We start from the raw sequence: 21,789 nt of genomic DNA, 5'->3' as shown, positions 1-21,789 counted from the left end.
GGAAGGTTGTGCTGTTTACAAAAGGCATGTTAGCTTATGTTAGAATGAATAAATGGTAAAATAGAAATACAGTTTATGCAGTCAGCATTTTTGAAGCTTTTCTATGAATTATAACTCACGGGATTTTTAATTTATAGCTATCCTGACGCGTTCTCACTACCACCGTTACGTTTATGCCACATTTTGTGACTTAATTAAAAAGAAAAATGATACAAAAAGAAATCCAAAGAAACCTTCTCGGTTTTCCAGAGACTGATACAAAACTATTTAACCAGATATTTAAATCTGTCCCAGTTGCGGTCCGTCATACTTCTCTCTCTGCAAAGTAGTGGACAGGAGACCCGGACCGAGCTCTGAACTTTATGAGAATGATGTCAGTGCAGCAAAACACAGTCTTTGAAAGAAAATTAACAACTTACCGCTGACGGGAATCCACACAAGTATTGCTATAGTCGTAGAAAACAAAACCACCCAATCGGGTTTTTCTGATTTCTTTGCCATGACCGGTCCCGAGAACTTAAACTGCTTCTTTTCGTCCCACAGCACAGGTCCGCAAGCGTTTTAAATATGACGGGATTGTGCCAAAACGCACAATTCAGCTGCCACAATATCCAACATCACCCAGCAGAGTGGCTTCAGCGTCGCTTGTGTAAATAGTTGCAACACCACGTAGCTGAAGAGGGGGGAAAACGTTTACCATGTGGGACGTCACAGATGGAATCCCACGAAGGCGGGACTGCGTGTGGAAATACTAGAGACTATAGAACATATAGATGATATATCTTTATGCTGTCTGTGGGAAATACTGAAAGTCAGCCTGAAGTCAGCTGTAAAAGCAGGATTATTACAATCACTCAATAAAACTAGATAATATAGTTAGTATTTATTTTTCTGTTATTTCTTTTCTATTGTTTTCTTGATTTCTATTGAAAAAAGTTGCAAATAATCTATTACCTAATAAGAAAAACGTATATGAAACCTACAGAGGAACACAAGATCTCTTTAATCTTAGAGTTACAAAAATAACAACAAAACAAAAGCTACTACTAAATCAAACTACTCCACCACGTGGTCACTTTTGCTACTGATCTTCCACAAATAGAATAAGAATCCAAGGTCCATTTAGAAGCTGTTGTTGAAATTTCAGTCATATTCTAGGAACGCTGTTCAGTTACTGTTGGAGTTTAGGTGCTTGTTTTTATCACATTACTGTATTTTCTCGTGAACAGTAATGCTGAGAGTCAACATTTTTTCTTTTTTTATTATTATTATTGTGTATTTTATTTTATTTTCAGTTGTTACATACGTGACAGACATGACTAGGCGAAAGAAAAGGGAGCAAGAAAGACAGGGAGTAGAAAAACAGCGGGGAACATGGCATTTAGTTGCTTAGGAAGGGGGGAAGTTTTAGGAGTGATGTGAGAGATTTTTGACATTTAGCGAAAATCTTGTGTAGTTAGTGTGTAGTGTAGTCAATAGTTTTGTTGTGTGTGTCAGAACAATGAGGCGACTACTGAATGTTACAGGTGTTACAGGAGTGCTACATCTCCTGTTGTCAGGCCTGCAGGTATCAGGCTGTTGTTCTCCTTTATCGCATAGTGGCACAAATAATTTGTGTGGCATCAAATTTGATGGAGAACACCTGATTGTTCTGTAAATATTTTGAAATGTTTATTTTAAAAAAACAAAACAAAAAACAAAAAAACCCCACCTTGGCTGCATTTTTTGTTAAATAGCACACATTTCAGTTCAGTTCATTTTTATTTCAAACATTTCAAACGTGTCTTCACAATCATTACAAAATATCATTCCATTATTTGTTTGAAAAGGAGTAGGCAGAAGTATATACTTATCTTTCCCTACCCAAATTTGCAGATTCACAAGTTATGGAAAAACAAACAAACAAAACAAAAAAATTACTACAACACCGTTACCAGCAACATTACCGTCCTGGGTTAACCCTGTTTTCTTCATTCTTATACTTATTTAAAATTAGGTTTTTATATTTTAATTTAAACTGGTTTATGTTTTTGTAACACACCCAAAGAAAGACTCTAGGTCTGACCAACCGTCTCAGTCGTGGGCAAAAAGATGACAGTCAATAAAGTTCTAAAAGATAATTTGACAAAAAATATCAAAAGAAAAGATAAAACAGTCCAGTGTTCCATTTATGAATTGTATAAAAACACACAGTCCCAAAGCAGGAGCCAGCTATGCCACACGGCCAGTTGCACTCCACGTGTTGCCTTTAACAGGGTTAGAAGTTGTCCTTGGAGACCCACCACCCTGCAAGCATATAGCCAGTGGTCACTCTAGCCTCTGCAACTCTGCTGCCTTTAGGCTGTGGCATATAATAGGCCCTGGCCTGCACAGAGAGACAAAACGACACAGCAGTGTTCGTAGTGTGGGCTATAAGTAGACCAATGTATCAGTGCAATCAAGTACACTTGCCTCTAATTAGTCCAACCCCATTCCAGCCATTGGCTCACCAAAAATGTGACACACACACAAAACCACTCCCAACCCAGTGCAACTTCACACAATAATATGGAGCTGAATTGACACAGGCACGTTAGTCTACCATGTTACATTTTTACTTTCTTTTATTTCTTCTGTTAGACTGTTCCATAATTTAACTCCTGCAATTGAGATAGACATCGTTTTTAAAGTTGTTCTAGCACTTTGTATTTTTAAATTCCATTTCCCTCTTAAGTTATACCCACCTTTTCTTTTTATGAACAATTTACATGTCTTACATACATTTCTTTTGGAAGCAATTTATTTCTTACTTTATACATTATATCTGTGGCAAGATCTGAAAACTACTGTTCACAAACGCTGTCCATCTAATCTGACTGAGCTGGAGCTGTTTTGCAAAGAAGAATGGGCAAGGATTTCAGTCTCTAGATGTGCAAAGCTGGTAGAGACAGACCCTAAAAGACTGGCAGCTGTAACTGCAGCAAAAGGTGGTTCTACAAAGTATTGAGTCAGGGGGCTGAATAATTACGCACACCCAACTTTTCAGTTATTTATTTGTAAAAAATGTTTGGAATCATGTATGATTTTGGTTCCATTTCTCACGTGTACACCACTTTGTATTGGTCTTTCACGTGGAATTCCAATAAAACTGATTCATGTTTGTGGCTGTAATGTGACAAAATGTGGAAAATTTCAAGGGGGCCGAATACTTTTGCAAGCTACTGTAAGCTTCGACTATTAAAGTGAACCATTGTTATACCCTTTTCTACCTTGATTTTCTTTTTAAATTGAATTCATTCCTCATTGTAAAGCTTCACCAAACATTATCAGTGTTAACGGTTACATTTTAACTTTCTCTCTTCTGACCAGTCAGCACTCTCCTCTGGAAACACCTGTGGAGTGGGTTTAAACTCAAGTAGGATTTGAGAGACGATATCATATACTAGATATTACTCAGTTCTTTGTGCAACTTCACAGAATGCAAATTCATAATTGCTCATACTTTCTAATTACACACCAGACCATCTCCAAAAGTGCATCAGCATCATCATGATAAATGTTTGTATCTCCTTCCTCTTTCAGATACGAGGTTTGACACAGTATTACATGCAGTCTAATTCCTGTGTAGGATTACTTATTCTCACATCCTGATTACCTTTTCCGTGGAATACTTGCTTGTGCAGTCAAGATATGGAAAAAGAAGAGAACAAAAACTTAAAGAAAATTTTTATTTTTTAAAGTTAGATCCATAATTTGCTGGACACAGACACACATGTTGTAGTTTTGTCCCTGTACACCACTACAGTGGATTTTAAATCAAACAATCAAGATAAGATTCAAGCACAGACTTCCAGTTTATTTATTTATTAAAAAACAATAAAAAAATCAGAGGCTCAAAAGTAATTGTACAAAGTAACATAAACCTAAATACAAGGGACATTTTAATACTTTAATCCTTTATAATTAATGACTGCCTCCCTTGAAATACTCTCCCAGGCCTTTACTGCAGCTGCTTTCAGTTGCTTCTTGTTTGTGGGTCTCTCAGTTTTGTCTTCAGTAACTGAGAAGCTTACTTGTCCACTGAAGAATATCCCATTTCTTTGCCTTGAGAAACTCTCTCTGCTTGTGCAGTGTGCTTTGGGTCATTATCCATCTGTACTGTGAAGCACTGTCTGATTGGCTGTGCAGCATTTGGTTGAATCTGAGCAGAGATCATGGCCCAGCACACTTAACAGTTCATTCTGCTACTTATATCAGCAGATACATCGTCAATAATCACCTCTGATCCAGACAGCCATACATTGTTATACAGCGATAAAATTGCCTCCACCATGTTTGACTGATAATGTAACATGATATAAATCATAAGTCTCCCTCATTTGCACATACATTCATTTGGGTCTCATTTTTAAATTGACAGTGAAAAGCTATAAAATTAAGATTCACCCATGCATTCAACCTGTGCATTAGTGTGAGTACTTAATTTGTCATTAAATAACAAGGAAATAGGCATCGCCTTGTCATTGAATCACTTGTCAGTCAACTGTCCGATTATTTTTGAGCATCTCAAAATGGAGTACTGAAATTTCTGTAATTCTTAATCAGGAAATGCAAAAAAATTAAAAAAATAAAAGCCAAAAGAGTAAGTCATAGTATTAGACTATATATGATCAGAGATGGGCAGTAACTCGTTAGTTGTAATGCGTTTCTGTAATACGATTACTTTTCTCAAGTAACGAGTAAAGTAAGGGATTACTATTGCAAAAACGGTAATTAGATTACCGTTACTTTCCCGTAGGAACGCTGCGTTACTGCGTTACTAAGACCGTGATTTTAGGCAAACCTCCGCCTACCCCACTCCTGCTTTACAGGTAAAAATAGAGCAACAGGACTGCTAGTCTTTGACTTTATTTATTTTCTGCTGTGTTTTAATGGCATCTATTTGAAAGACTGAGTGTAAACACACACAAAATAATATTTTATGTGCTGGAATGTGCAGAAAATAGGTTTAAATGTTAAACAAATTTCTTCCAGTCAGAGAATGTTGCATATAATTAAATTTTTGCTTGCTGCATAAAGTTAAAAGATTAAAACTAATAAAACAAGAATTAAAAAGACACTTTTCCATTTAATTACACTTTGTATGATGGATTATGCAGAAAAAGTAGAATTCGGCTGAAAGATCTATCGCTTTATCACCTATTCAGGTTGTAAATCGTGTTTTTAAAAAGTAACTAAGTAACTAAGTAATTAATTACTTTTGAAAATAAGTCATCAGTAAAGTAACGGGATTACTTTTTGGGGGAAGTAATCAGTAATTAGTTACTGATTACTTTTTTCAAGTAACTTGACCAACACTGTATATGATGCTGATATATATAATACAGACATTTACTGTTTGATGCAATTGGAAATTTGTATGCATTTCTTTTCTATTTCCTTTCTGTATGAGCAGCCTTGTTTCTACAGCAGCCTATGGTACTCATGAGTTTATAAGCATCCTTTCTGAAAGCTTTAGTGAAGATAGCATAGAGGAAGGGATTGGCACACGAATTGATGGGAAAAAAGAGGACCAACAGAATTTTGGAGTTGGTAACTGTGATGAGAGGAAACTTAAAAGCAGCAGAGATGGCAAAGAAGGAGATGGGTGCCATGCACAGAAAATCCGTGAAGATGAGTACCGCCATGCGCTGTGCGATCCTGGTGTCTGCACTTCTTCTGGGTAAGTCAGGGTTTTTTACAGCCAGGTAGATCAGCACATAGCAAACGCAAACAACGAGGAAGGCGCCCACATTGAGGAGCAGGATAATTATGACAAAAGCCTGAGCCAAAGGAGTCTCTATGTCCATGGGTAAGCACATGCTGACTTTGGTGTAGCTACTGACACCAATCAAGGGCAGTATCCCCATCCCCAGACAGATGAGCCAACCTACTGCCATTATGCCTGCAGCTTGCATAAGAACCAGGTGGCGCTCTACCTGCATAGCATTGGTGATGGTGTGCCAACGCTCCAGGATGATGGTAGAAAGTGTGTAAACTGACAGCTCCCCACCAAAAACTGACAGGAAGCCAGCAGCACTGCAACCAGGTCCTGTCTGCCATTCAATGGCGTGCTGACTGTAGCTACCACGAGTACGCAAGTCTACAGTAGCTATCATCAGAAGGTAGACCCCAATGCAAAGGTCTGCAAAAGCCAGGTGGCACATGAGGAAGCGAGGTACTGTCAGCTTGTTCCAGCTGCTGAAGAAGACCAGCAGCACTGTCAGATTACCTGTAATAGCCAATAAATTGATGAACCAAATAGCTACTCTGAGAAAACTGAAACCCGCGATGTCTTCACAGGGGTTGAAAGCATCTGCCTCAGGTGTGCAAACCAGAGTGCGGGTGGTCTGGCAGAGGTCCAGTTCTGGATAGTGGAAATTTACATCTTCATAGCTTTCATCTTCAGCAAGCAGGTCACCTTCCGAGAAGTACGGCACGCCCGTAAGTAGAGATGTGTCTGTTAACCCTCCGATTACAGGCTGAACCCTGCTTTTGAAGGAGATTTAAATGGAAAAAAAGAAGATATTGTTTAAATAAAGAGCTCAGAATGAAGATATCTTAAAATAAGTGAAGTATGGTAAGTAAAGTAAACCAAGGGGCAAATCCATTTCAAACACACTTGTAAGTTGATTTCAATAAGGTGTAAAGTTTATTAGAGTAAAAATAAAAATGAGATTTAGGACAGGTAAATATTGCTGAATCAAATGATTTACCTGCCGGCTGGATCTCTCTCAATACAGGCTGTAGAGCTGTTATTCCACACAGGATTAATTGGTAAGTCTCTGTAGAAAAGCAAGAACATGATAAAAAGTTATGTCACCATTACATGGCATATTTCAGGTGCAGAGGTTTGTGAAACCTGTGATATATTGTGTAACGCAATTCAGCATTGCTTAATAAGCAAAGGATTCTGATTTTGATGGACTTAAATTTAGACTACTGCATGGAAATTCAAAGAGTCATGGGGTAGGGTTGAGCTTTGAGCATGCACAGTGTAAGTTACCTGTGAGTGTTCCAGTTCAGCAGTGCACAGCAGTGGCTGTTGTAGGTGAGATGAGCTTCTCGCAGACTCCACAGTCCCTGCAGAGGAGGCAGACTCTTCAAGGTGTAGGCGGACTGAGCAAACAACACTAGAACTGACTCCAGTCCCTGTGATGGCAGCTTTGTGAGAGCTGTGGCAGAAACATCCCTGTGAAAAAAATAACCGACATTAATACAGTGTGACAGAGTTTTTGTGTCCACTGTGCTGTTTTACACTGCCATTGTTCATCAGACTGTTACTGTTTCTCTCTGCTGAGCTGAAGTCCACAGTGTGTTCTTTGAAGATTACATGAAAATTATGAAGGACATAAAAGCAATTCAGGAGAGTAAGACCATGTCCAGACACAGAATACAGCCTGTGTCGAGTCTTAAAGTTTAACTGGTGTGTTTAGTAAGCATCTTCCTCCTTTTGCTTCCCTATTCTTCTTCCCCTATTTCTTCTTCTTTCCTTTCAGCTGCTCATCTGCCTCCACCACACCCCTTCTCTAGTACCCTCCTCTGTCACACAAACTCTGCTTAAATGTCCTTCTTCACCATATCCACAAATCTTATTCTTCTTCTCCTGCCTGGGATCTCCATCTTCAGCATCCTTTGTCCAATATATTCACTGTCCCTCCTCTGCACATGTCCAGACTACTTCAGCATTACCTCTCTAACTTTCAGAGTAGCCATCTCCAAACTATACATCATGGTGCCATCACCATCTTCTGAACCTTCCCTTTCACTGTTGCTATCTTTCTGTCACATGTCCCAACCATGCCCTCTCCTGACAACATACTCCACCATGCCTGCAAGTTCTTTTTCGCCTTTCTTGTGCTCTGTCCTCATGATGAGCCCAATATTTGATGTTTCAAAGATTCTACACCGGATACCCGCCCTGACGCAAACTTCTCATTTGTTGGCTCTAGGCTTGTTGAACACCCTACCCCCCACCCTGGCTGGGTTTCCTTTAGCTTTCCTCAATAAATCAAAATAAACTTAGCACAATGTGACTTTTAGGAGTATACAAATAAAAACTTACAAGACTCCAGGGCCCGTGCCTCCTGTGAAAGCATCTTTATGGATCACTCTAAGGTTTCGATTATTTTTTAATACCCTAAACATAGCAGAACACAAGGAGCAAAACTTTAATGGTGCAAAAGAAGAATTTTAAACAGAAATTAGACATAATGTGGTAAAATGAAACAAATACAGCTTATCTATCTTTGTTCCGTTGAAGGCATGCTCGTGTATTTTTCTTATGCCATTGTTGTACAGGTTCCTGAAAATGTAAGAAACATTTGCATGTTCAAACTTTCTGGACTGCTATAATACAATTTCAAAATAAGTGAAAGTGTCCTATACATTGCAATACTCACATTGTAACATATTCCTTTGACATTCCAGTGAAAGCGTTTGTGGGTATTTCTAGAAGGAAGATGTTGTCGCATATATCCCTGCAAAAATAGTAATAAGTGTAATAATAAGTTGAAACTGGACTTGCAGTAACACTGACGATTTCCTTTGTATTAGTCTCTATGAATATAACAAGAAATTTACTCACAAGACGAACTCAGATTCAAGTGAACTGATTGATGTGACATCAGGAAAAACTGCAATACCGGTATTTGAAATACTCCTGTAAATAAAAAGAGCAATGTGTCACTTTCATTTGACAAAGATGAAAAAAAAAGTTTGTTGCAAGTCAGACTGCACTGTAGGAATTTTTAAAAACTGACAAATGAATAAATAAATTTTAAGTTGTCTCACAAGTAGCGAAGTTTGGGGAGGTTGTTAAATGCTCCTCTGTCAATGTGCATGAGACTTCTTGTGTTCTGGATTGAGCTGCAAAGCAGTACAGAGCATACAGTCCATACCGGGGTGCACTACAGTAATCGTGACTTTAATGGACTGGGAGAATCACAGAAAAGACTTACATTTCAGAGAGGCTGAGGAGGTTGTTAAATGCTAATGTCTCAATGGTTTTCAGGGTTACGCTTTGAGTAATCTCTCTGTGTACAGCAGAAAATAAATAGTGAGATTCTTCTTAACATTTACGTCACACTGTCAGACTAATGTGCAGTATAAACACACTGCAACCATTTTTATGAGATTTGCCACAAAAAACAAAGCAGAGACACTGCAATAATTAGTTTATCTGATGCAAAACCCAAATCTTCTTATATTTGGAGCATGAATTTTCATCATATTGTTCCTCACTTAAGCAGTATCACAAGTGAGTCGGAATTTTTCAGCAAAAGAAATGTGATACGTACATCCTCTGGACTCCTTTTAAACCTTCAAAGGAATGGCTTGAAATTGTTTGCAAAGACAGATGATAAAGAAACCTGCGAAAGGAGGCATAAAAAGATTGGGAGGACAGTTTAATGATGTAATAGAGACGTAGTGACATCTTAAAATCATCTGAGGCTCTGTGACAAAAAGGTAAGTGTAGCCATGGCACAGGTTTTGTCATAGCAACTATTTAGTGTTCAATTAGAACGAAATTTTCCTAGGTTTTGTTTACAGCCTGTCTGGACACACTGTTTTGTTTTGTTTTTTGTTTTTTAATCTCTAACAGAAATGCACCATTTAGGTTGTTTGAGGCATTCATAATAAGCATAGAGCAAGTTCTCTTCCCACCAGTGAGCAACATTTCCACATCAGCAACATATACATTATTCCCAGCTAACAGAAATGGTCTGTCAATATCATAAACAAATAGAAGTTGTAATTTGGTAGAACAGAAAGTTCCAGGAGCGAGTGTATAGAATTACTGGCAGCATTTGATAGACACACAAGGCTGCCAGCCTTGGTGTTCACAGACGTTAATCACAAGAGAGTCAAGGTGTTGTGTACTCTGTTACTGAAGAGGAGGTCAAGATTACCCACCTTCAAGGCTTTTGACAGTAAACTCAACAAGTGAGCTGTGATGTCCAGAAAAGCATACAAAAAGAGGTGTACTCACAATGTGTGAGAGCAACTTGACATTTGCTTCATCTGTAATTAAGATGGACACATGCAGGGGACTGTGTTTTTTAAAAAAAAGAAAAAAGGGTGTGATGTACTACTTAAATGAAATAAATACAGTCCATGCTTGGAAGCAGACGTTCTTCACTCTCCAGTAGGGATCGATCCAGATTTATCTCTCAATATTATGAAGACTTAGAGTGGTCTGAATGTAAAACATAAAAAGTTCTCACAGGAAGATGCACACAGGCAAAGAAAACAAGAACACAGCTGGCCTTTGTTTTATCTACCGGAGAACGCATGCACACAATACTACTGACAGAGCAGGTGTGTATGTTTGGATGGGGTTTTTTTTGTTCTTGATGTTTTTTAATGAAGCAGACTTTATCATACCACTGATGCTTAAATTAGAAACATACAAAGTGCTTCGATGGCTAAAGTTGAGGATAAAAGAAAACAAGAAAAAGATACTGCCACTTGGTGAAACTAGATGCAGTGTTGGAATAATGTTTGTATGTTAAGACTGATTTGGAATACATTCAGAGTGCAGAGATTGCTTCCAAAAATGTTTTTATGCCAGAGTACTGGTAATGGTTGTTGAATGATCAAAGGTTACACCTGAGACACCCCCCCCCCCCCCAAGTATACAATAAATACTGGAACCAAAATCCGTTTTAAATGGGTGCTCAATATTAAGGCCACTTACAACAGGTTAAAAAATGTGATGAAGCGTGATTTGATCACTGTTAACTCTACAAACAGCACAGCAGAGCTAAACAAGAAAGACGTTTCAGTGCGGATCTTAGCCCCGTGCATAAATACGCGCGGAATAATAATGGCAATTGCTTAATCACACAAATTAGCTGCCTTAAAAAAAAAGAAAGAAAAAAGATCCACCCTGTAAACGCATTATTCCACATGTTGCCAACTTACAATCTTCTATCCCTGTGGTCCATCACTGGAGCTGCCCCTTGTGTTATATTGTTGCACCTGATTGCATTGGAGAAACATCGGCAGATCCTCGGGCACACGAAATTCCTGCATCCATGGAACAATGAGACGAACAGGAGCAGGGATACTGACGGCGATGTCCACATCGTTGGTGCTTTCTGGAAAACTTCGCAGAAGCTGAGATGTCCACTGAATGTCCCTTCATCAACAAGAAGTTGCTTCCCTTTAATCGCGCTTTGAATCTCAATCACCTGACCTCCAGCTTCCTATCAAGTGGCTCTTGTGTCGCAAAGAGTTTTTTTTATAAGCATCCGAAAAGGAAAGTGACACGTGATCGCAAAGTTGAGCCCTGTAATTTTTTTTTCTTTTTATGATGACGATATTAGGTCTATTCTAAGTAAGGTTAATGTAGACATGATTGCGTATTAAAGCACCCCAAAACAGAGCGCAGACGTTTTTAATTATTGGATACATTATTACCGGATTTATACGTTTTCTATGAGCACATCTGCTTGTAAACACAATCATCTGGATCCCCAGTTAGACTTGCAGCAGTGACCTTGGTTAAAAGAACATACGTAGATCATTGTGACGGTGTATCGTTTAAGATGTAGGCTAAACTGGCGTAATGAGAAAGTATCTGAAAGTAAACCGCAAACATCCAAGAGATAATAACCTTTGATGTTCATCTTCCTCCCCTGGCAATGGTTTTGCTGTGATTGGATGCTTTCAGAGCCACTTTTCCCTCACTGTTGAGTTTGCTAACCCTTGTGTCTGTAATTGGAGTGTATTTTAGGATAGTTAAAATGAAGATTTCGTTTGGCATGCACATAAAGATCCAAAGTCGATGACTGTGTCCCTCGGGAGAACAGTGTGACCCAAAGTCAGAAGCCTCCCATAACTGTATCTCATTTGGCGCCTGTTATAGGGCTGTTGCTGATAAAGGCAAGGCAACATTGTGTAGCCTTGAAACACAACCTGTTTTAAGTCGTTATACTGAAAGAGTATATTCAGTATATATTAAATTAGAAACATGGTAATGATCTAGATGGCTGTTTGAAAACTGAGCATAACAACAAGGTATTTTAAACTCCACTTGTTCAAACAAAATTTTTGATGGAGACATATCTGCGAAAAGCGTAGGATTTAATTAAAAATCAGTGTATTTTTTAAAAGTTTCCTTACTTAACTGCTCAATCAGTGAAACGTGTCGGATGATCTTTCTTTTGGACATGGTTGAACTAATGCTAAAGTTATTGATGGACTTAATTCCAAGCACTCTTTCCACAAGATAAACCAGTGCGACGACCAAAGAGGGTCCGTTGCTTCTCTGCTGGGAAGACAGTGCCAGGTTGTTGTTTGTTTTATTTAATTGTATTTTTTGCACTGTCATAATATCTCTACTGGGTGGCGACAAAGCAACATCATTGAGAAAAACAGTAAGAGCGCATTTTCTCAGGGAACAGACCAGAAATCCTTCGCTAATACTGGATATATTTATGTGACTGTAAATCTGTGTTTCTCGTGTTGGTTTTAAAACAAAATAATTAAACAGGATCAGAAATGTCCTTGAGGTATTACTAACCAATCAGCTACGGAGAGGCAACAGTAGCAATTCAAAGGAAGTGGCGTTAAGGAAGTCGCCTTTGAGCTGATCTGGGATCAGTGATAGAAATGCCAGCCCCGGAAATGGTAGCAAATTGACTGCAATTAAACCGACCCCAAGTCAGTACGTACAGGGGGCAGTACACAGGAAGTCAAACTTATAACAGCTGCGATAACAGTTGTGGGTATAAACCACATAGGTTACAGTCTGAAAAAGAGAACAAGGGTCCACTTCTTTTCTGGCCAGTTCGCCAGCTAGCTCGTAGCGATGGACAAGCTTCGTCGTGTGCTAAGCGGTCGAGAAGACAACGAGGAACTGGGTCTCACTGCACAGGTAGGTACTGCTTGACAGGCTACGCTGCTAATGCTAACGGACTGTCAAGAGAACGGATAACATTCAAACGCCTAATAATAAAGCATCGCTTTCGCTGCCTGTTTAAAATTCTGAGCTAATGTTAAGATACCGTTGTCTGCATGCGATTTTATATTCACCGAGTTAGCGGCTTGTAGCAGTTAATAATGAAAAAATGCTATTTTGTGTTAGCTCCGGTTAACTAGCGTCCTCTGGCCGTTTAAAGCCAGCTGTCTTGACTTTCTGTTAGCACTTAACTTTACTGAGTCATGTGTATTTATTTGTACCTCTTTTTCACGCGTTCACGATAAGGAGGAAATAAGGTAAGGTAATGCTTTCGAAGTCAGTTTATTGGTGTTTTGTATTCTACACTTTTTTCCTGCTTTTGTTTTTTATTCTTTGCAGATTCTACTTCAGTTATGTTCTGTATTTCTTAACATATGCTAGCATAATCCCCGTTTGTGGTGTGGCCGCTGTATGATTGATTAGCAGGAAGCCCGTGGGCTTTTTCTGCAGGTCACTGGGTCTGTCTTGTGACATCCTCCCATTGTTCTCACCAGGTCCTTGATGCCAGCACTCTCAGCTACAGCACCAGGGTGAAATGGTTTGTCATCTGCTTTGCTGGAGGCATCCTGTGTTCAATACTTGTGAGTGTATTTGTCAGGCAAAATTGATGTTTTTGTGTCCTTTTTGCCTTCATACTGACCAAAGGAATGTGGAGAAGGCTTTTTTTTTTCCTCCACTGCCGCCAAAGCAATTTCCTCTGTTACTCCAGCAGATCAGTACGATCAACTCCTACTGTCACTTATACTTAAGTAACCCACATCGGGTACATAAATCTTTCTTATCAGTTTGTAGCCTTGCAGAAGAGAAGGCACTGTCAACTGTTGCTGTCAACAGTTCGAAGCCACTGCCATTTTTCACACCCATTGTAAAATGCAGGTTTTGTTTATAGGTGGTAACATTCACAGTTACCACAATCGTTGTAGAAAATCTAGTGGCATGAAAACTCGTAATATTTAAGTCTTTAAATGCCCTTTTTTCAAATTATTTATTTTATTTTTTTTCTGGCTGCTCACACACTGCTAGCCATCACCGTGTTTGCAGCAATAACTAAAATACACATTTACAAACCTATTGCTGCTTGTCTGATTACATAAATATCACTAAATGCAGCAGTGTCTTTCCAGAATGAATATCTATCCAGATTTTTTTTTCTTTTTCCCAGAATCTTAGCTGCTTCATCTTATTAGAAGCTTCTTACAGCTGCTCCCTTATTCACATTTGATTACCTTCCTGACGCAGCCCCAAAGGGGATTTGTATCTCCTCCTGATCTTAAATGTGTTTGTCTTATGTGTGAACCACCACACTGTAGAGCCACCGACTATTTTATCTTATTGAAATTATTAATCATAACTTTAGGTGAGGGTTTCAGCCTTATCTAAAGTTATCAAAAGAAATATATTCGTGTTTTATAATCTCTTCCTATGGCTAAACATAGCTCTGTTTACAATTGGACTGCAGCCAGGGGTGTTTCCAGGATGTTGTTGTTTTGTTTTTGTTTTTTTTGTTGTTGTTTTTTTTTTTTTTTTTAAATTGGGCTTCACAGGGAGACCAAGAATGCAGCGGTGGCAATAGGGGGGCACAGGAGATTAGAATGTTTAGTTGGAAATATTTAATGAGAATCGTGTATAGAAAAAGTATTTAGACTGTTTGCTGAAGTAAAAGATTATAGTAATGTAATAATTCATATGATGTTCAACCAAATATATTTAAAGTACTCTGGGGGGGGGGATGACACTTTTTAGAATTATTTACCGTACATGATATTATTTGATTTATGATTTATGTATTGAAGCGTATATCTTTCTAATGAATACACTTGTTGATTATTTTAATTATTTATTAGTTGGTAGACTGGTACTATATAATAGTGTAATTAATCTGCAAAATGATAAATAACTGAAGCTTTAAAATGGATAGTCTGGCATAAGAATGGTAATAATCACATTCAGAATTTAGTAGAGTAAAAGCAGAAAACGGCGTAGTACTAGTAAAAGTAATTAAGTAAATATTTCAGCAGCACTAGTGCCACCCATGGCCCCTTTTAGACACGCCCCTGACTGCAGCACTGGTCCAGTAGTACTAAAGTCTATTATAATCCAAACCAACCTTATGGGTTTCTAACAGTAGGGGGAGACAAATGTTTTTCAGTACAACCACAGGACAGCCACTTCTGCTCTTTTTCTTTTTCTTTTTTTTTTTTTTTCTCTTTTTTTCAGCAGGATTTTTAACCGGGTTATTAACAGTTAACCCTTTAACCTGGTTAAGTTCTAGGTCTCACTTAGTAGCTATTATATCTGTTTATTTTTGCCCCCTACCCCTTGCTGAAAAATGATGATATGAATTTGTGTAGCTGAATTATTTTTTTCTTTTTTTTAAAATCTCTTTACCAGGGCACAGCACTGCTGTTCCTTCCAAGTGGCTTGAAGCTCTTTGCAGTCTTTTACACACTAGGGAATATTGCAGCTCTTGCCAGGTAAGTCCAGTTTAATTTTAAGTGTTACTGGTATTGTACTGTATTATCATCAGCATTTTGTCATCAGTATGACACACTGCAAGAAAGCAACAAAAAAAAGGTCATCTTAAAGGTTATATTGTCACTCATGGCTGGAGTATCTTGTCACAGTCATAATTCTTTAAGGTTTGGTGTGTGTGTGTGTGTGTGTGTGTGTGTGTGTGTGTGTGTGTGTGTGTGTGTGTGTGTGTGTGTGTGTGTGTGTGTGTGTGTGTGTATTCATAACCTGCTGCTCTATGTTTGCAACACTGTGCCTGAAGAACTATGAGATATTTTCAGCTCATAATGAATGACATTGTTACATATTGTCAGTATGAGTTATACAGTTTGATGCAACAAAGCAAGTAATCTAATCTTGATGAAAGCATTGTCATTTATTAAAGTTGTCACTCCTGTGCAGCTCTGATAGCCATTTTTAGGTTTTCAAAACCTGAACCCAAGGATGAACTGAATAAATCTTTTGTGCTGTTGAGTATATAAGAACGCACTTTGTACAACTTTTAGTGTTTGAAACTCAAAGACCTCTAAAGTCTTTGAGTTTCACCATCATCAGTCATAAATACAGATTTGTAGACACATTTTATTACAGCAAACTTGCGCTGTCCTTTCAGACCTCTTATCAAATTTGTACCCATTTTATTTGAATTCTATTTCTTCAGTTAATATTTACTCTCAATCCTTGAAACACTACAGAGTTTGCTGCTGAGAGTATACAAACTAAAACTATTGGGAGCAGGTCATTGGTGTGGGGCTGCCTTGTTTTTACTGATTCTTTTACCAGCATCATATTTGAAGTATAATGTAGATTCTCTGCTGATATTGTAAACGTATAAGTAGACCAGTTTAAACTTTCAATGCTTTAGTTATCAGTTTAGGAGTGAAAACCAGTACAGAAAATGTACTCAGCCATAAAATAATTGACTGGAATTAGAATGTTTATTTTACTGCTCTGTATGCTAAATCACCAGATTAATGATTTTCTACAGCATTCATCTTTCATATTTTACTGGTGTTTACATATATGTTCTTTATAGATTGTTAATCACCTAAAGTCTCTAGAGTGGGTGGCATTTTCTCTCGCAGAAGATTCTTAAGATCTGTGAAACACCCCTTTTAGATTGGTCAGATCCTGCCAACATCACTCCTTTCATGTGAACATGCAGGGGAAACCCTGGGTTAATTTAGTGAGTTGGAGAACTAGCTTCTTTTGACCACTTATCCTGAACGCCAATGTTAGGGTAAATGAATCCAGATAACCTGGGTATGTTGCACTCACCCAGGAATCTGTGAGTCCTTACTGACAGTTATAATTATTCCTTATTTTGAGGCCATGAATATTATTCTTCTAACTGTTAAATTAAAAGAACTGCGGTGAAAAGCTGGAGTGCATAGGAGTTGTCAGCGGAGGTCTGCAAAAGAGCTGCATCAAAGTGTTGTGCAGTTACGTAGGCAAGGTGTACATCAGGTTCTGACATAAGTTAATTCGTAGAGCTTCAGAGGGGTTTGCAGTTTACATCCTACCTACAGGCTAGCATTCCCACAGAGACGAGCAGGGGCAGCATAGCTGTGTCTCCTCTAGAGAGTCCTTTTTTTTTTTTTCTTTTTTTTTTTTAATAGGAGGATGTGAGTAAATGAGCTCCTTCTTTGTATAGGAGCAAACAGCTGTTTTCTTTCCTGTCACAGGGAACCAAACTTGCAAAGTGTGGTTAAAACTTTAGTTTTACTTATTCGGTACCAGTTTATAAATGGATCATCTTGGGGACCTTCACATAGTTAAGTCAAGACTTTCCAGTAGAGAGAAATCTAAACTAACCCCCTTCTTAAAAATCACCAGCAATGTAGGCGAAAAAAACTCAATATAAAGTTCAAGATTAGAAATGTATCTTTATAGATGTCACCAGATCTACAACATTTAGATTTGTATTTGTAGGTGAACTAAGGTCTAAATCTTACAGTAATGTCTTTGACTTCTTTTGACAGACACTGAACGCTTGATTTGGTGATTGTTATCAGACTGTACAGTCTCTGTTTTCAGGTATTAAATATCCAGAAGGTTAGATGCATCAAGAAACTAGGTCACCTTCTTCATAGCTCAGGTTAACAGTCCAGTGCAAAAGAGTATCATATTATTTTACAGAGCTTAACCTACTTTATAAAAACGGTATGCTGCTGGTTTCTTCTTGACGGCCACAGGTATGAAAACAGGAGGCACTATGTGCTGTGTTTTAATGACAAAAGAACAAAATTATGTAATGCAACAAAAGCTCAATTTAGCTTAAACTCTGATTTCAAATGTCTATTCAGTGATCTGCCAAAATCTTAACACCTAATGTGTTAAAATTACGTGATCAGTTTTACAGTCAGCGACACACTCTTTTAGGTGCCAGATCTTTTTCCCAGCATGTGCGCCAATCATTAGTGTCTTTGACACTCTGAGGAGAGAAAAAAAAGCCTCCCTCTCAACAGACCAGCAGAGAGCCTGCGTCAGCCCACATTACTCTTGTGTCTCATCTAACAGATGTGACGCTCCACGGACTCCCTCTGCCCACTCAGCTCAGCTGAGCCCAAAGCTGCGTGCCTCGTCAGTGGGGAAAGCCTTTGTCTTGTTAAATTCACTGACGTAACACATGCATCATGTAGGAGGTCTTAAGTGTTGGGAATGAAACATTTAAACTGTAATTATTGCCACATGTAGTCCAAATTTGATTTTGTTGGTCACGTTTTTCAGATGTTACTCATACTGTGCTGTATGCGGTCAGTGTATTACTCATGTTGTGGGGAACCAGTTTGTTTACAAAAGGGATCTGTCCCATTCTTGTGAATTTAGTTTGGGACTTCCCTGAGATTGTGGGGGTTTTTTGTTTTGTTTTTTAACCCTTCAGTATTTATACATTTGTTTGTTTTGTCAACTTTTTCTATCAACGTTTTAGGCTTGGACGGTTACATGTACTACTTTTCCACTGCAGACACATCTCTGCCCATTTACTCTTTTCAGTGAGCAGCTGCCCATCAGTTAACAACTACCGTTGTTACTACCAAAGCCTCATAACCCCCAAAATGCAATTCAAGATGGCTGTGAAAGCAACTACATATTTATTGTATTCAGCCTCTGCTGCACTGCAGAAAATCACTGGGGAGGGGAAATGACTACTTAATGCTATGAAGGCAAATTATAATTATATTATAATTATAATAATGATTCATAATTTGAGAGTATCTGTGGAGCATGGCCACCTGATGGGCAGTTATCTGGTTTACGTTTTGTAGTCCGCTTGTTGGCAAAGTTCCATTGGCCAATTACTTATCAGCAAGCCTCAGTGAATGCAGGTATACAGTGCTTAAGGACCACACTTACATAATCAAAACAATCAGCTATCATGTGACATGAGCTATCAGTTTTTACTCATCTGTAGTTGTAATTGTTGACCAAACTGGAAGTCTTAAAGTAGAGTGGTTAAACTGGAAGTCCTGATAAACTGACGCTGCCTTTGGAGGCAAACGCAGATGAGCCAGTGTGACTGTTGCAGTGGAAGGCTTGAAACTGGGCTGCTTTTTTTTTTTTTTTTTTTTTTTTTTTTTTTTTTTTTTTTTTTTTTTTTGTTTTCTTAGCTTAAACTTCTATATTGTTCAAAAGTGATGCGTTGAGGGTGTGAAGTTTTTCCTCTGCTTGTTTGACAACCACAGCTATAACAGACCTGTTTACTGAGCTTAATCCATCTACTTTTTTATTGTTCTCCCAAAGCACCTGCTTCCTAATGGGACCACTAAAACAGCTGAAGCGCATGTTTGAACCAACACGACTGATAGCAACCATTGTTGTGCTGGTAAATACTGTGTTTTACTATTTAGACTTAGATTATGCAAGGCACTGCACTTCCACTTACAGTAGTTGGTGGTTTATGAGTAACGTAACTTAACAACACATTTCACCTTGACAGTGTGGATGTTTTCTTGAGTAACATTTAAATGTTTTGGGGGTTTTGTTTGTTTTTTACGTTGTTTTTCTGATGGGTTGAAAATAAATGGAGAAAAATTAAAACTGAACTTTGTACAAGCAAGCAAAAAGTTTATGCAAGCTGATCTCTCCTTTCTTCTTACAGCTCTGCCTGGTCTTAACGCTTTGTTCAGTGTTTTGGGTAAGTATGTTTCAATACAAACAAATTAGTTTGCAGTTATTAATTTAAAGTAGTGTTATTAAAATTGTTTTTTTATTGACTTTACAGTGGGGTAAAAAGGGACTGGCCATAATCTTCTGTATTCTGCAGTTTCTGGCAATGACGTGGTAAGGATGACTTGGTAGTCTAAACCATTTCAGTACAGTTTGTTCATTATTCACACCTACAGTGATCAGCCTCAGACCACTGACACTTGCAATGAATAACTCATTAAAATCCAACAGTTTGCTTAGAAACCCTAGCTCTTATTTTATGTTATACTTATGTTGAAATCGCAACATAAGTTTATTTTATAGTATTTGTAGATACATCTGTAAGTGAGCCACATATTTGGCTAAAAGTGTAAAGGCGAATATACTTAATTTTAGCCAAGCTATACTGGATTTTATTGTTCAGGGCAAAATGATAGCAAGCACGATCCAAGTATATTGATTAAATTGGTTTACCCTAGTTTGCCAGAGCAGACAGTGACATCTGTTTGAAATGCAGGTTACAGTTAAAGGTGTTGTAATAAGACTGATGGGCAAGAGGCCATGCCTGATTGTAGGTCAGCGTATGTTTGCCCTGTAAAGAAGAAGGCAGGATCGTGTAGTGCTATTTAGCTGTGGGGTTTGGGCAGACAGGCATGGATTGTTTACACACAACACGAAGTGGCTGCCAGCTCTCTGTGGAGTCATTACTATAATGAAAACTATATGTGAACAGTCCAGGGAGAATACATGGCACCTATTAGTCCTTAATTAGTTATCTGTTCTTATGCTAAGTGTGTAACACAAAGAGCTAAACAACCCATCTTTCACTTATAAGTTATAGTGTTTTAAAAACTGTGATTTTATGTCTATTTACAACATCCACAATAATTTCTTTTGTCATTAACTGCATGTCCTTTACTCAAATGTTTTAAAGCAGTTTCTTTTTTTTCTTTTTAGTTCCTTTTTACATTTAAAATCTTCATAAGTCATGAATCTTTTTTATCTGAGGGTAATGTTATTTTTACTAGAGCATTTTATTATATTTGGCCTTTTTAGTTTGCAGAGCTTAAAAGAAGTTTTCAGTAATTTTGCAAACGGATGAATTGCTTAAGTTTTTTGTTGTTAAATGTATATCATGCAAATATCAAGCTTACAAGCTATTTGAGCTTTTATTTGACATCCACACAGTCAGTGGAATTAAGCTTAACCTTAGACGTGAATGAATGATATGGATTAGCCTGTCAGAAATTTGTACGTTCACTTATTTGAACATATTTGCACCGCAGTAACAAAAGTGTGTGTGGGTGTGTGGGTGTGTGGGTGTGTGGGTGTGTGGGTGGGTGGGTGTGTGGGTGTGTGGGTGGGAAAACACGAGCCAGTAGGAACTATGGAGGAAGGGAATAGCCTGTGTCAGCCTTACAATCACACTGCTTTTACACCTACATGTCGTACATTCATTTCCGCTCTGCCTGCGTTCTCAAAGGCATCACCATGGAAACCACAAGTCACACATCCAGAACTCATTCTTAACAGACTGGGGGCATAGTGCACTCCCACGCAGCCACTCAGACATCTGTGCGAAGGTGGTTCCGTAATAAGACGTCGCCACTGACCCGCACAGATGGGGTCAAAGTCCAGTCCTTGGGCTGAATTCTGTGAAATGACCATATGATCCTCCACCACAACTGACTGTCACAAGCTCAAGATAGTTACAATGGTTTTGTTATTAAACATCCTTCTTTGCTCTAACTAAATTAAGATAGTCAGAAGATTCACGTGTAAAAGTGTGTTACACTGCTTGTTATATTTGTTACAGCTCTGCTTAAGACAGATGGGGATTCTTGTCGGTATGCTCATGTTTGCGCTCTAGTTGATTATTTAACAGTGTCAGTGCATTCCTCACATATTTAAAATACATCACTGGTTTCATCAGGAATCTATTAAGCTGAACTTTAGCCGTGATCATTTCCTGGATAGGGTTCTGTGTTTGTTTCATAAGTGTGCCTGCTACCTTTCTGTCCGCAATTACTTGTACAAATATTACAGTATGTCCAATTAATGTACAATTACATTTTGTTAATCACTGCTAAGAGATTTTTTTTTGTTTGGGTTTTTTTTTTTTTTTTTTTTTTTTTTTTTTTTTT

General features: G+C 38.2%; 2 protein-coding genes across 3 annotated transcripts in view; one reads left to right on the top strand and one right to left on the bottom strand.

Annotated features, from left to right (window-relative positions):
* Positions 1-5,271: 5,271 nt before the first annotated feature.
* On the bottom strand, positions 5,272-11,637 carry lhcgr (luteinizing hormone/choriogonadotropin receptor). Of its 2 annotated transcripts, none has more exons than XM_005915423.3 (11): positions 10,945-11,637; positions 9,318-9,389; positions 8,979-9,053; positions 8,812-8,886; positions 8,606-8,680; positions 8,421-8,498; positions 8,255-8,323; positions 8,084-8,158; positions 7,025-7,210; positions 6,735-6,803; positions 5,272-6,510 (listed from the first exon to the last, which is right to left on the bottom strand). In XM_005915423.3, exons 1-11 carry the CDS (start codon positions 11,106-11,108, stop codon positions 5,412-5,414), a joined length of 2,037 nt encoding a protein of 678 aa, XP_005915485.1. In that variant the 5' UTR covers positions 11,109-11,637; the 3' UTR covers positions 5,272-5,411. The 2 variants fall into 2 exon arrangements, with proteins under 2 accessions (XP_005915485.1, XP_005915486.1); XM_005915424.3 differs by having other exon boundaries at positions 5,272-6,507.
* Positions 11,638-12,660: 1,023 nt separating this feature from the next.
* The window catches only part of sft2d1 (SFT2 domain containing 1), an 11,844-nt gene continuing 2,715 nt past the window's right edge, over positions 12,661-21,789 (top strand). The window contains exons 1-6 of the mRNA XM_005915422.3: positions 12,661-12,901; positions 13,480-13,566; positions 15,377-15,459; positions 19,241-19,322; positions 19,599-19,634; positions 19,722-19,780. Of these exons, the coding sequence (XP_005915484.1) occupies positions 12,836-12,901; positions 13,480-13,566; positions 15,377-15,459; positions 19,241-19,322; positions 19,599-19,634; positions 19,722-19,780 (413 nt within the window). The 5' untranslated portion in view covers positions 12,661-12,835. The remainder of the gene's footprint in view (positions 12,902-13,479; positions 13,567-15,376; positions 15,460-19,240; positions 19,323-19,598; positions 19,635-19,721; positions 19,781-21,789) is intronic.

This window comes from Haplochromis burtoni, unplaced genomic scaffold (assembly GCF_018398535.1).
Source record: "Haplochromis burtoni strain Fernald_Lab_line unplaced genomic scaffold, NCSU_Asbu1 Contig_12, whole genome shotgun sequence".
NCBI lineage: Eukaryota > Metazoa > Chordata > Actinopteri > Cichliformes > Cichlidae > Haplochromis > Haplochromis burtoni.
The sequence above is the reverse complement of the archived record's forward strand: the minus strand, read 5'-3'. Positions and strand labels throughout refer to the sequence as shown.